General features: G+C 33.1%; 2 protein-coding genes across 3 annotated transcripts in view; one reads left to right on the top strand and one right to left on the bottom strand.

Annotated features, from left to right (window-relative positions):
- LOC144840394 (kynureninase-like) overlaps positions 1–5,222 on the top strand; it is an 84,540-nt gene extending 79,318 nt beyond the window's left edge. The window contains exon 15 of the mRNA XM_078696200.1: positions 5,181–5,222. The gene's annotated coding sequence lies outside the window, so the exon portion shown is untranslated. The remainder of the gene's footprint in view (positions 1–5,180) is intronic.
- The window catches only part of LOC144840384 (nuclear receptor coactivator 7-like), a 39,343-nt gene that overhangs the window by 10,888 nt on the left and 13,442 nt on the right, over positions 1–15,013 (bottom strand). The window contains exons 1-6 of one of the 2 annotated variants that reach the window (XM_078696189.1): positions 9,069–9,204; positions 6,306–6,413; positions 5,586–5,666; positions 3,597–3,863; positions 1,983–2,152; positions 430–1,244 (exon numbers count right to left, since the gene is read on the bottom strand). In XM_078696189.1, the coding sequence (XP_078552315.1) occupies positions 430–1,244; positions 1,983–2,152; positions 3,597–3,863; positions 5,586–5,666; positions 6,306–6,413; positions 9,069–9,095 (1,468 nt within the window). In that variant the 5' untranslated portion in view covers positions 9,096–9,204. Of the gene's footprint in view, positions 1–429; positions 1,245–1,982; positions 2,153–3,596; positions 3,864–5,585; positions 5,667–6,305; positions 6,414–9,068; positions 9,205–15,013 lie in introns of those variants that run through there. The other variant, XM_078696188.1, reaches the window with a different exon arrangement.

Here is a 15,013-nt window from a genome sequence, read left to right as displayed (position 1 = left end):
AAATTATGAAGGCAATTATTTAGTAGACAGGATGGATACAGTATTAACTATTATCTTCTACTATTTTCCTTATTTGTCGCTAAAAACACACTCCTTCCTTCCTATACTTACATTGATGGGATTATGTTCTAAGTTAAACAATTTTTTTAAGGGAATTTGCTTTGTGTTGTCTAATTAAAAAAAAATATTTCAGTTATAAAAAGACAAAAAAACAGTTAATTTTAACCGAAAACCATAATTTAGGTATTTTTTGCTTTAAATTACATTTGTTTCATTCAGTAGAACATTATTTTTTCCGATCCAGTTATTGGTCAAAGTGAATAACAATTATGTGACAATAAAATGGCATATTCAACAAAAAATCTTTATGGGGGACAATATATCTTTAATGTAAGAAACTGAAAAAAGAGAAAATAAAAATCAAATTACCTTTAAACCCACCAGGAATGTGTGATAATCTTGGAATGATAGTCGGACTTGTACAGTTGTCTTCCGAGGTCGATCCGCTGCGGATCTCTTTCCCGACTTCTTCCAACTCGTGTAACTCCTTCTCTGTCGCAGACGTATCGTGAATACATTCCTTCATGTCGGGTACCATGGAACACCGACGACAGTCCGTCACGAAAATATGCGATGAATAATTGACAAAGTTTTGGCTGGTTGACTGAGATGGCAGGATATGTGTGCACATATTAGAGTCTAATTGCTTGCTTTGGCTTGAAAGTTTATCATCATCATCGGTTTGAGAAGAGATTCCAATATCGCTATTTGTCGTTTCTTTACTCTCAATGGCGTTTAATATCTCTTTCATAACCATGTCTACAGCACAATCAACTAAAGTGTCTGGTGATTGTTCTAATGGCTCAACAACATTAGAAGAAACATTGCTTGATGATGAGGTAAGATCATCTACGCCGTTTGATGTATTCATTCCATCGTTATTTCCTTTATCTTCTGTAGTTTTTCTATTTTCTTCAATATTTATTCCTTCAGAATGACTTAGAGTTTGTGAGTGTCCTCCTCCTTCGATGTTCATATCGTGATCGGGACACCTCGTACAGTCACGTCCGTGCTCTTTACTTTGGTCGGAAAATAATTCAGGTAATGGGTCAAAGGTTGAATCAATGCCAGGTGTTTTCACCGATTCTGGGCCGCATGAACAGACACTCTCTGAGCGGTCTTTCATTTGGTCAAGTGGATTCTGCTCATTGTGCATAGGGCAGTAGATTTCATGATTTCCATCCCTGTAAGAATATTGAGATAAATGTATCTAAGAATAGTGAGATAAATGTATAGATGAGGTAAAAAACATATCAATTGTTCGTTTTAGGAATCAATTTAAAGCTCTGTCTATACTATCAAACTAGTTTTACAAAAAAAGTGTGCCCAAATATGGTCGTGATATGCTTAAATATGGTAGTGATATGACATCATTTGATTTGATTTATTCAATATCGGCTCATTACAATTACAACAGAATACATAAAATACAAAGTGAAACAAAAAGCCAGGATTGTCAAAAGTGAACCCAATCACTGTTTAAAGACTTTCCTTTAACAGAAATAAAATATAATATAAATATAATATAAATGACGGTAAAAAAAAAAAAAAATTGAATAAAAATTAAAATAGCAAAATAAAGAAAAAAATGGTTAGATAAATTAATATCTAAGACGTTAAGTAAAATAAATAAAAAAACAGCAGGGACCAGGGAAAATCAAAAGAAAGAGAGGATTATTATTACGATGGAAGGGAAAAAGAAATACCAACTATGGTATAATCACTCCTTTTGGCTTTCCCTATTCTTGAAACACTACGGCCTACCCCTATTCAGGGGACACTGTCTTTGTTGGGTCCAGAAGTTGTCCCACTCAATAGGGGTTATGCTGTAATTCAGATCAGTAATAAGTTATTTTGCAGGATTTTCCTTATTGTTTTCAGACATTTTTCAATACATGATTTATTTATTGTGGTTTTCCAACCTGTTCATCATTGGTGCTATATCTCTGTACATAGCAGCTCCTAGTACTTGGTCCATCGGTGATAAAACTCCATAAGGTGTTGTACCTCTTTCAATGACCAGCGGGTCCGACACATTAGGGTCAAACATTATTGCATTTGGTGTAACTAGCATAGTCCCATTCACAACACCCTACAAATAAAAGGAAGCATTTATATTATTTACTATTTTTAGTAAACAGGAAATTGACATGTGATAATAACAAGACAAGAATTTCATTATCAGCCAGACAATTTATAAGAGATTTTGAATACGAGACATGTGAGACACAAACATTACGCACAGAGTAGCTTAAAACTATATTATATATAAAAAACATCTTTAGAAACTAATATAGTGTATATAAACAACAGTAGAACTTCTATTTTGGGACCCCTCTATTTAGGGGACACTCTGTATTAACGGGGACACTTTCCTATGAAATGAAAGATTAAAAATAATATATTAACACTAGAACCAACAACCATTCAGGGGATAAGGGGACAGCCCTATTCAGGGGACAATGTGTAAAGGGGACACTTTCCCATGAAATGAAACAGGTAAAATAATATAATAATTAACAGTAGAACCAACCCCTAGCCTAATCAGGGGATACTTTCTTCTAAAGGGGACACTTTCCCATGAAATGAAACAGGTAAAATAATATAATAATTAACACTAGAACCAACCCCTAGCCTAATCAGGGGATACTTTCTTCTAAAGGGGACACTTTCCCATGAAATGAAACAGGTAAAATAATATAATAATTAACACTAGAACCAACCCCTAGCCTAATCAGGGGATACTTTCTTCTAAAGGGGACACTTTCCCATGAAATGAAACAGGTAAAATAATATAATAATTAACACTAGAACCAACCCTTAGCCTAATCAGGGGATACTTTCTTCTAAAGGGGACACTTTCCCATGAAATGAAACAGGTAAAATAATATAATAATTAACACTAGAATCAACCCTTAGCCTAATCAGGGGATACTTTCTTCTCAAGAAATACTCTAGATGTTTCAACACTACTGCCAACTCTCTTGATGGAAATCCCTATTTATTGAAAAATGCTTTGAGGCATCCCCTTAATAGAAAGCTCTACAAGACTAACTTGCGGCCAATACTTTATTCATATAAATGGGCCTAAACTTTAGAATTATTTCTGTAATAAAATTCCAAACATGATGCATAAGCATGGCAAAAGTTTAAAAAGGTCCGTTAAAGAATATCTTTTATTAATGTATACATCAGATGGTAACCTAATTAATTAAGATACTGTATTCTATTTTTTTTCCATTTATATAATGTACGTAAAGATTAAGTGTTGTGTAATTAGATGTTTTTGCCCTACTCTGACGTAATTTGTACTTTATACTAAGTACATTTGAGAATACTACAATTACAATTAAGTGTTGTATTATTATTATTTGTATAATGTAAAGAGGGACTACAGCGACAGGCCCATTGGGCCTTTTGTAGTCTCTCGACTATATATATTATATGCCAACCAATGTTATAATATAATATTTTTGGTCAATAAATGTTTCTTGAATTATGAATTAGAATGAATACTGTATATTTCAAACACTTACCTCACCGTCAGTTATATACTTCACATTTAATTTTAAAAACTGTTTACTTCCGATCTCTGTCTCCGATTCTTGCGATTTAGCACGTACCACTTTGCCCGGTTTCGGATCACTATTTTTGCGAAGGAACGACTTTAACTTTTGTCTTTTGGATAGGTGGTCATCTTTACTTTTGGACTTTTTTAATTTTGATTGCGGAACTTTATCATTTTTACTTTTAGCCATAATTACTGGTACATCAATCGGCTTCTCACGTACAACAGGTAAATCCTGAAAAATTTTAAATAAAAATTGTTTAGAAAAATATGATACAGTAATGAGATTCTTTGGACCAGAAATGTGCTCGAATTTTGATAACAGTTAATTAATTGTTATTTCTTCATTAAATGATGATTTTTTTTATTGATATTCTATTAAATATTTATTTTTAAAATAGCCACATTGTTTATTGAACAGGTCTTACAGACTACTGTCTTCATACATCTCATACATAGACTCTCTTATCCCAGACGTGCTTTGGGGTTTTCGCATGCCAAGTTCTGAGTCTACAAATTCCCATTTTTTTCAGCCTTGGTAAACTTAAAGCTTCTGCGTGATACAGTTTCCTAATGTTTCCGTCCTCATAATAAAAAAAAATAACTGCCTAAAGGCGCGGCGCGAAAATACTCAGATTAAATAAATAGAAAGCTTAAGAATTACAATGCCATGAAGATACTGTGTACCTGGTAGTGGTAGCTAATACTAGCAGGAAGGATGTACAAATCTTATGTTAAGAGATATCCGTTACTATTTAATTAAAATAACATATATAAAGAAAATTATTCCTGAAGATGAACAAATAATGTTTGAAATATTAAATAATAATGGCTTGCCTCATCTTTTTTTGAGATTGTTTCTTTTTGTTTTTATTATTTTAGAAGATTTCATTTTGAAAAAGTCTTAAAATGGGTGCATATTATTACATGATTCGCCGACATTTTAAAAGGGAAAAAGAGAATTTCAACATACAGTAGCAAATTTGTTTGTCCTTTTTTAGGCTAATGTGGGGTAGGGATTGACACCAAAATTAGTGATTTTTAGGACTACTATAGACTTAAACTTAAAAAGTTGTTATTTAAAGCTGAAAACATAATTAATAGTCTACAAAAAACACCTGTTTTTAAAGCTTTAGATTTATATCTACCAGATTATGATTCACATCAATATATAATTTAAAAGATACAAAATTGTTACCGATCTGTTAACACAAAGTCCTAATGGTCGATTTAAATTGTTTAAACTTAAAGGCTTTAATGAAATTTTAAATAGTAAAATATATCGTAGTTGTCTGCAATAAATACTGATAATAGGACAATATTTTGTCGATAGCCAGTTTTGTTTGACAGCTTACAATAAACTACAAAATACCTGTACAGATGTGTTGATGATGAGATAATATGGAAACTAAAACTTTATTACTATTTATTTTAAATATACTGTATATATTTGGAAAGTAGTTTTCAGTATAATTGTATTTTTGTTACAGTTTCTTTCTTGTATTGAGTCTAAAGCTCTGTCTACACTATCAAACTAGTTTGACAAAAAAAGTGTGATGTGCCCAAATATGGTAGTGATATGCCCAAATATGGTAGTGATATGACATCATCGTGTCCATATATGGGGTCATCACATAAAGTTTGATACTTAGACAGAGCATTAGCAAGGAGACCAGTGCCTTTACTTTACTTGCGATGCTATGCAATATATTGATATTGCCAGAGAACACATACTAGGTAGTACATTGGTAGGTCTAAAAGCTCTGTCTACACTATCAAATTAGTTTGACAAAAAAAATATGGTAGCGATATTATATCACCGTCTCCATAGATGGGCACATCACATGTCACATAAAGTTTGATAGTGTAGACAGAGCTTAAAGTAGTCATTACTTATTGATAAGTAGTTTGTGAAGACAAGATGGTCATACAGAAATAGAAAATAAATTAAATTTACCTGTACATGCGTTTTAGCAACTGGAGATGTTGGACTCAGACTTACTGGTTCCTCTGAATCTGGATCAGGCACAAATAAAATCTGAAAAAAAAGAGGATATATTCCAAGATTCAAGAAATTATATTGGTCCAATTTAAAATGGAATTTCGTTTTGCTTGCCATAATTAAGACAATAAAACAACAAAGAAAAATAAATCAAATTGCAAAAGGTAATGTTAAAATACTATTTATAGGCCTATGTTAAAATACTGTTAAAAATCTATTAAAAATGCAGATTGCAAAAACGCCATAGGCTCTGTAAAATACTGTTAAAACGATTAAAAGTGAAAATAAAAATTACAACAAAGAATTATCGTTGAACATTAGAATTGTACATTAATGTTATTTACAATAAAGGACTTCCTAGTTCTACATAGATTGGCTTTTAGGGGTCTTAGTTTAATGCTAGATCTATTAAAATTGTTCCAGTAATGTAGCGGGTGCGTAGGATCTTTCATAATATCTTCAACTTTTTTAAAGATATACAGTACTTCTCGTAAATCAGTGAACATGATTAAATTAAAATTTGTGCTATTTTATGTGGTGTCTCTATATTTTCTAAAAAACGTATTTAATTTTATACATTCATTTACAGACAAAATGCCTACAGTAATAAAAATAAACATGATCTTCTCAAGAAGGATTTGAAATTACGATAAAGGAGATTAAAGTTTAGCTTACCTGTCCTGGAAAGATCATGCGACAATTGAGATGATTGAGTCGTACCAGTTCTGACGCTGTGATACCAAACCTCACAGCTATCTTATCCAAAGAATCATTGGAACTGACCTATGAGACAAAAAAATGATGGAGAATATTTAAATGTAGCGAATGAATAAGGATAACCTCAACCTTAATACTTAAGTAGTTATTACATCTTTTACAAAAGAGGCTGCTGAAATACAAAGAGATTAATTAATGTCAGTTGAAATGATTTCCAATGAATATTTTAAAAGTGATTTCACCTGGATTCTTACAAGGTTTTGTTGAAAAAAGTGTTAATCAAATTATATACAGTAGAACCTCTCTTAAGTCTTTTGGGACATCTCTATTCAGGGGACACCCTGTAAAGGGGACACTTTCCCATGAAATGAAAGAGGAAAAATACATTAACACTACATACAACCAAACCCTGTTCAGGGGATAAGGGGACATCCATATTTAGGAGATATACCCTTATATAAGGCAAGACACCTTTTTTGTTCTTAAAGTTTCTCTCTTGGGGTTTTAGTGTATATCAATTTAATGTAATAGGCCTCACAAAATTGGAGAGCATTATTCAGTGGCACTGTTTAAAAATTAGTAAACTACAGTATCTACAGTACTACACTGTATAGTATACTCATTGCAGTGAATGCCATGTATTGTAATGGTAGGTATCTGATATATAGAAGCAAAAAGAATGAAAATATATTTTTTCTTTTCTTAAGATCAGTAGAGCTCTGTCTACACTATCAAACCAGTTTGACGAAAAAATTGATGTGCCCAAATGTGGTTGTGAAATGACATCATCATGTCCATATATGGGAACTTCACATTTTAAAATATCATATAAAGGTTGATACTGATAGTGTAGATCTTATGGTTTATGAATTTCTGTGCATCTTCAGTACTTGTACAACATAGTGATATACATTTAAAGAACACTGATACTGTACATAATACTTTATTTATTAATGTAGAAAGAAACTTTGCATTGCAGCGGTTTCATTCCATGTTAAAGCAAGCTAGACTAAATGTTGGTGTCTACACTATCAAACTAGTTTGTGACGTGCCCAAATATGGTAGAGATATACCCAAATATGGTAGTGATATGACATCATCATGTCCATATATGGGCACATCACATTTTTTTGTCACATGAAGTTTGATAGTGTAGACAGAGCTTTAACATTGGTGTCTACAATCAGTGCAACTGTTCCATGGAACCTGATATGAAAAAGAAAATGAATTCTAACAACAGGGATAATATGAGCCGAGTAGATGACATGTTTAATCATCACTACATGTTGAAACGTAATCAATGCGCCAGTGTTGTCATTCAAAAGGATATCTTTAGCATTATTGCAGATTAATTCAATGTAGTAGAGATCGGAGGAGGGCAACACATTTAACCATCTATATGTTTAAACTGCAATCAATGCATTTTTTCATCACAGAATATTCAAGTCTGGTTTTCAAGAGATACCTATAATATTGCTTGTGGAACACTATTCTAAAGCTCTGGCTACACTATCAAATTTATGTGACAACAAAATGTGATGTGCCCATAATGGACATGATGATGTCATATCACTACAATCTTTTGCATATCACTACCATATTTTGGCACATCACACTTTTTTTGTAAAACTAGTTTGATAGTGTAGACAGAGCTTTAAACTCTGTCTACACTATCAAACTTCATGTGATTTGCTCATATTATGGACATGATGTCATATGACTACCATATTTGGGCATATCACTACCATATTTGGGCATATCACTACCATGTATTTGGGAATTTCACACTTCAATAGAGTTGTGGAGGAGGAGGGAATAACATTCATCAATGCATTGTTCTATTTCTATTTTTTATTAAATGAGTCTGGTTTTCAGGACTATAACTGATAGCGTGTGAAAATGCAGGATTTTTTTTAGCATTATCAAAGTTGAATACAATGCAGGGAAGTTTACTGGGGCAGCACCACCTTTCAATTTAATGTTGATACAAACTAACTCAATGTTTTCTTAACATCTTAAAAAGGTAACTGTATTTATTATTTTAATGTTCCCCAACTCTGTAAACCATTGTCTGGGCATCACTTAACATTACATTGTACAGTTAGTATAGTTTCTAGATTAAATAAAGATTTATTGTAAATTAAAAAAAATACACTCATTAGAAATAACATAATTTTCACTCACATGTTATGATAGATTATAAAATGTGCTACAGTAAATTGAATTTCAATAAAGGTTGAATTCACAATTAAAAAGCACTAAGATTTAGATATTACTATCTAAGCTGCAACTAAAACACTAAGCAAACAGGGCTTGATTTAATATACATTGCTTATTAGCCATTCAGGCTAGTTGGCTTAAATGTAACTAGCCCATGTCATTATGCTAGCCAATGTCAATTTGCTAGCCCAAACCATGCTCAAACTAAAACAGCACTTTTTGTTGAACAAAATTATTATACACAATATGGAGAATTATAGATACAAAGTGGTATTAACTAATATTTCTTTTAATAACTCCGCAAAGATCATTTAGGTTGGCTAGCCCTGACTAGAATTTACTAGGCTTTATACACCGGGCTAGTGTATAAATCAAGCCCTGAATAATATAAGACAGCAAGCAGCTACAATAGGTAATATTTTGAACTGAAAAGAAAAACACACTACAGATATAATACTCCACGCAAAAAATATAAATAGTTTTTTACAAAATAAGACTTACAACTGTCATAGTCAGTTTAGAAGTCATGTTGGATGGATTAAACTACAAGCCGAGATCAAACTAGACGACAGCACTGAATACCTGAGAATAAAAACATGTATTGTCATATTGTTCGATTGGTTGGCGACTTCTTCTTGCAATATTACACAACGTGTAACTTGTCAATTCCTATTGAAAGCCCTCTCTCTGGAGAGCATGGGCTATTGTCAGTTTATCCAGGTAAACTAGGCATGAAATAAAATGTATAGCAAAACTGGGAAACAGGTAGTAGAAAAACAGAAGGGAGAGGGGGATGAGAGAAGGTGGGTGGAGTATGTGGCACACCTTTGCTGACATATTTTCAGTAGCTACAGTAAAGCTCTGTCCACATTATCAAACTTTATGAGTGACCTTAACAACTTTAAAGCTCTCTCCACACTATCAAACTTTATGAGTGACCTTAACAACTTTAAAGCTCTGTCCACATTATCAAACTCTATGAGTGACCTTAACAACTTTAAAGCTCTGTCCACACTATCAAACTTTATGAGTGACAACAAAATGTTACTGCTCGTCTGTGTAAATTGGCCTTTAACACAGTGCAACCTGATTATAGTATTAAAATTAATATACTGAGAAAAAATCAAACATTACAGAAAACTATACATTGAAATTCTGAGTGATTTTTTACGTGTTTGACAATGTAAAACAGTTCACTAGGAAAATAACACTACTGTGCATTTATTCAATAAAATAATTGTTGCTAGAGTTTGTGAAAATAACACATCAAACCTACAACAAATAAGTACAATATAATATTATATAACAAATTATGTTATGTTTAAAAAAAAATCATACTTGTTATATAAACACATGTTTTTAAAATTTGTTTATATCTTTGTAACGGAATGATAGATTGAATAAAAGTGGGCTACACCAACGAAAGAGAAAAATAATATACATACTGTATACCATAATAATATTAATGACTGAATAGTATTATTGTGTACAGTATTTGGCACACATACAGTAGTCACTCCCGCACAATGTGGATGAATATACAGTAAAGCTTTCCAAAATGCTACTAGAACAATGACACTCAAATACAGTAATCTTACCTTTGATAAAGATTTCACAAATAAGGCATTTAAATAACACATTTTATTTTGTTCTAGCGATATGTACAATACACTATAGTACTGTAGTTGTTGTCCATAGCTCAATTGTGCCATCCTAAAAACGCTAACAATTCTGTGTATTCACCAGCACATATTTCGTGCTCACTGAGGTGATCCTTTCTTTTCAAATCCGTATCAACGATTTCCCAATCAGATTTTAGTAACACTTAAAACGGGGGGAATTCCCTGCTTAGCAGATTTAACTGGCTAAGATTAAAGAAATACTGCACAGTTGCTATTATTGTCTACAACAAATATTCCATTCTTTCTCCAGTAATGAAAATTGTTAACAGTATACTTTGGTTTCACTTTGTAGTTTTTAAACATTTTTATAAAATGTGTTGAAGCAATGGAATAGAACCCAACAGAAACTAAAACTGAAACAAATTGACACAAAACAAATACTAAGCAATTATTATGCAAAAATTCATTTTTAAAACAGAATACTAACATTTTAGATTTTAATATTAAATATGTATTGTTGTCCCCCAAAAAATGAAGATTACTAAAATCAGACTTTAAATGGGCAATTTTTGGGGAAATGGGCAAGTTTTAATAAAGTTATTCACTTCTTTAAAAAAAAAAATAATTTCACTTATAAAAAGACATAAGAAACGTTTAATTTTAACCAGAAACCATTGTCTACAGACGATCCAGTATTTGGTCAAATTGAATTATGTGACATTAAAATGGCATATTTAAAAAAAAAATTGGAAAAAAGAGTCTATGAAAACATTTGCTGATAAATATTGAGATGCATGAAGACGGTAGTTATCGTGAGATAAGCAGTGTTTTTGGTAATACTGTAAATATTTCTTGTTTATAATAATAAGCATATACACACTGTATATTACATACAGCGAATACCTCAATTTCTTCATTGAAACAAACTGAAATCATATTATTGCAGTACACATACATTTTAATTACTGCATTACCTGCAGTAAAGTATATAATCATTTTTTTTTATTTATCTGAAAGAGGATCTAGTCAAATACATTAAGTAGTTATAATCTAAATATAACTATTTAAAATGAGCACAAGTCAATATCCTGAATCAGAACATAGTCCATGCGGACATCCTGTACCTACAGGGAACATTCTTAGCTCAAAGGTATCAAAAGATGAGTATTGATTAAGATTGATTCAAGATGATGACATCATATCTTATATTTTACAAATCTTTCAAAGAAATCATTACCTTTTTTATAAGGCGACTGCATAATATAGTATTGCCAATTATTTGGTATTAAATTTGACATTTCTGCATGTTTGTGCCTATTAAAAATCAGGGCTTGAAATTTGTTGTTTGTTTGTTGGTCATTTTTAAAGAAATGGTAACTTGAGGCGTGGCAATTTCTGTAGTAGGTAAAGGTAAAGGTAAAGTCGAAATCTAAGCTAATGCTAACGGCCGTGGTGCCCATGGTGCCCATCTTCATTTCTTTAGCGTTTGGGCCAGACTCCACTAAGTGTGTATGTTTGTGGGGGGTACGCCACTCCTCCCGCACATACCGGTACCCATTTCTATCACCTGGGTGGGGAGGAACAATGTGGATAAAGAATCTTGCTCAAGGACTCAACACTGCAGTGACCGAGCCGGGGCTTGAACCGACAACCTCTTGATTGCAAGTCCAATCCTCTAACCACTGCGCCACAGTGCTCCACAATTTCTGTAGTAGTACTGTATTAATTTACCAAAACTGTTGTTTGTGTGTTAGTTGTTATGCTAAGTTAGATCAGGGAGTTGTCTGGTTAGATTTTGTACAATTAGCAAATGTTTTGCTAGTTAGTGTACTGTATAAAAAAACTTTCTGGACCTGTAACTAACCATGCAAATATACGAGAGTATAAATCTTTGACCAGGCCCGTAACCAGGGGGGGATCGGGGGGATCGTACGATCCCCCCGCTGAACAGCGAGTTCCGCTTGGCCTCCCACTTTTTTTTTGCTGGGCATACTAACACAACACGACGATTGTTCACTACAGGCCTAGTCAAGCCTTAATAAATTTAATTAATATATATATATATATTTTAACTAAAATATAAAAACCTAACACTAAAATTTACAAGATAAGTTCTATTTGATAACTGCTTAACATCGTGGTTCTGGAGCTCTAGCGAGCTGTACACAGAGCATAGTTGTTTGCTTGACATAACAGGGTATTCCCCTACACAGGTCTCCGCGTGCGTGTGACGTGCCCAGCCAGCTGCTTGATAGAGAAAGCATGCAGCTCACACGCAAGTGCAAGATGCAACGGTTGAGTGAATTCAGAGATCATCTTAATTCCATGGTTTTTTACCTAAACACCACATGATGGTGAATATGCCTGTTAAAGTCTCAATGATACGATCCCTAATGTACCATGTTGTTGCTAGGAGGCTTGAAAGGAGGAGGGATCTAGCCTAATTTCGGTCGGCAAGAGAATGCCGTCCTCTGACAATATAAGGTCGGCAATTGAAATTTGTGGGCTGGAAATTACACCAACTTATAGTTCATAAACAAAAGAGAATAGCCGGAAATGCGTTTTGCGGCCATAGGCCTATAGAGAAAAAAAATTCGATTGTATGATTCCAGTGGCGGATCGGCCCCCAGCCAATGTTTGCTCGCTTCGCTCGCAAAGCTACGCCACCCCTATTTCAATATCCTGGATCCGCCCCTGAGTTCCACTAAAGAACTTAACGATCCACCCCGCCGTCAAACCTGGTTACGGCCCTGTTGACATAAGTTGTTTTTTTTGTACTAGATTGTTAATGATGGTTTACTACTAATAATATTAATAGCCTTGTAACAACAATAGCAATAATTCTATTAAAATCAGTAATGTAACAAAGAAAAGAATACTTGATGTAAATGTAAACATAACACAGCAAACACAGCTAGAGTTTTCTCAAAGATGAAAACAAAGAAAATCAAATACATACTGTAATACTGTTTCTAAAGATGTGAATATCAGGCCAACAAATTACTGTAAGAATAAGACTGCTACTGTAACATCATAGAGTTTAAGTACACAAACCAATAGTGGTGTTAGTAGTCTATGATGAGTGCCGCTTACCTGGATAAACCAACAATAGCCTGTGCTCTCAAGAGGAGGGAGGGCTTAGATACGAAAAGTACAAGTTCCTAGAACACTCCTGGACCATAATGGACTAGTTTGCAACCACGCCCTCATGTGAGAACGTTCCAACAGACCACCATCATCATTTCTTTTCGTAACGTAAAGATGTTACGACGTGAAAGGATTGATAACGTGATACATTGTATTCAATTGAAAGTTGAAACAGAAGCTAAGCTTCAGTACTAGCAAAGATATACATTCGATTTATCAATTCAATTAAATTTTGCTTTTATTTCGGATTCACCTCCATAGTTACAAATCTATTGCGCAGAAACAACAAGTATAATATATAAAGGCTAAAAAAAATAGGAAAAAAATACACCATATCATCCATCATTTTGTAATGAAGTGAGCGAGAGTTTAAGCAGGTGTTCTTGGGTTATGCATTTGCTATAATAACCCTTTTCTGGCAGTACAGTTACATACAGTACAGTAAAACTACCTCACGACGCTCAAACTCTATAAGAACTGTGTGAATACAGAACACAACATTCAAACGCGATTCTGGTCTGTTTCTTTACTCTTCTGTTGGATATCCCTTTTCAATGCAATCCTTAACAGGTCACAATTTACAACAAAACACTAGTCACTGACATGTATTTTCTTATATAATTCCAACAATTTTACAAAATCTATCTCCAGATTTTTAGTGGTCTTCTTCAAAGCAAACAGCAAAATAAAAATAACACATCAAGAAAGCTTTTCACTCTTCAAATTCTCTCACACAGTATTACCGTACAACATCTGAAGCTGCTATTAAAGGGTGGCAATCTACTCTGTCTGTTGACAACACACAAAAACTTGTTGAAGTCTATTTGGAATATATCCATAACTAAATAGAGTGGAACTGTATTATTAGTCATAAAGCCAACTTATTCTATTGTTGAAAATTAATTCATATTGTCAGCTGAGGGCAAATTGCATCAAGCTTTAACTTACGCCCACAAAAACAGAGATAAATTACTTGTTCAAACACAATAAAACTATTTATTCAGGGTCATACCGAACCCAGAAAAATTGTTGAACAAAAAAATGATATGTCGGCTTGAGTGTAGTGGCCTTTTATAAAATGGATACAATTTGAAAATTCCTTTTATATTTAGAATGCAAAAAGATAAACGCATTTAATTAAAATTCATTAACATTACTAGAAGAAAAAAAAATATATTAGTTAAATTAAGTTGTTTGAAGGTTGTGATTGAAGGTACTACTGTGTTGGTTTTTTTTAGGTAACTTTTAGAATTCTGCCTACTCTCCTGCAAAGCTTTCAACGTTTAGACATTAGTAGCAGGGGTCTCTGGTTTTTTAACTAGATAAGAGGACAATTTTTACTGGTCCATATCGATTAGCCGACATTATTAGACTAATTCTTACTGGTTTTTTACTAGTCCTCCACTTCTTTTAATACTGGTCACATAATATGTGCCTAAATAATAGGTAGCCAAAAATAGTACCAAAATAGTACTGTTTGTATCTGAACATTAACTTTAAAAAACTAAAAATGCGGAAAATCGATCTTGTTTACTTTATTCCAAGTGTGAAATATTCCATTTAGGGATAGCTAATGTGAATGTGTTGTTCTCACACAAAAGAAATGCAATGGACCAGTTCTTCAACAAAGTATCTTCTACTATCAGGGAGATAGGTATTGTCCTTCTTGCTTACATT

This window comes from Antedon bifida, chromosome 4 (genome assembly GCF_963402885.1).
Source record: "Antedon bifida chromosome 4, ecAntBifi1.1, whole genome shotgun sequence".
Lineage (NCBI taxonomy): Eukaryota > Metazoa > Echinodermata > Crinoidea > Comatulida > Antedonidae > Antedon > Antedon bifida.
Note: the sequence above shows the minus strand (reverse complement) of the source record. Positions and strands in the feature narration are given on the sequence as shown.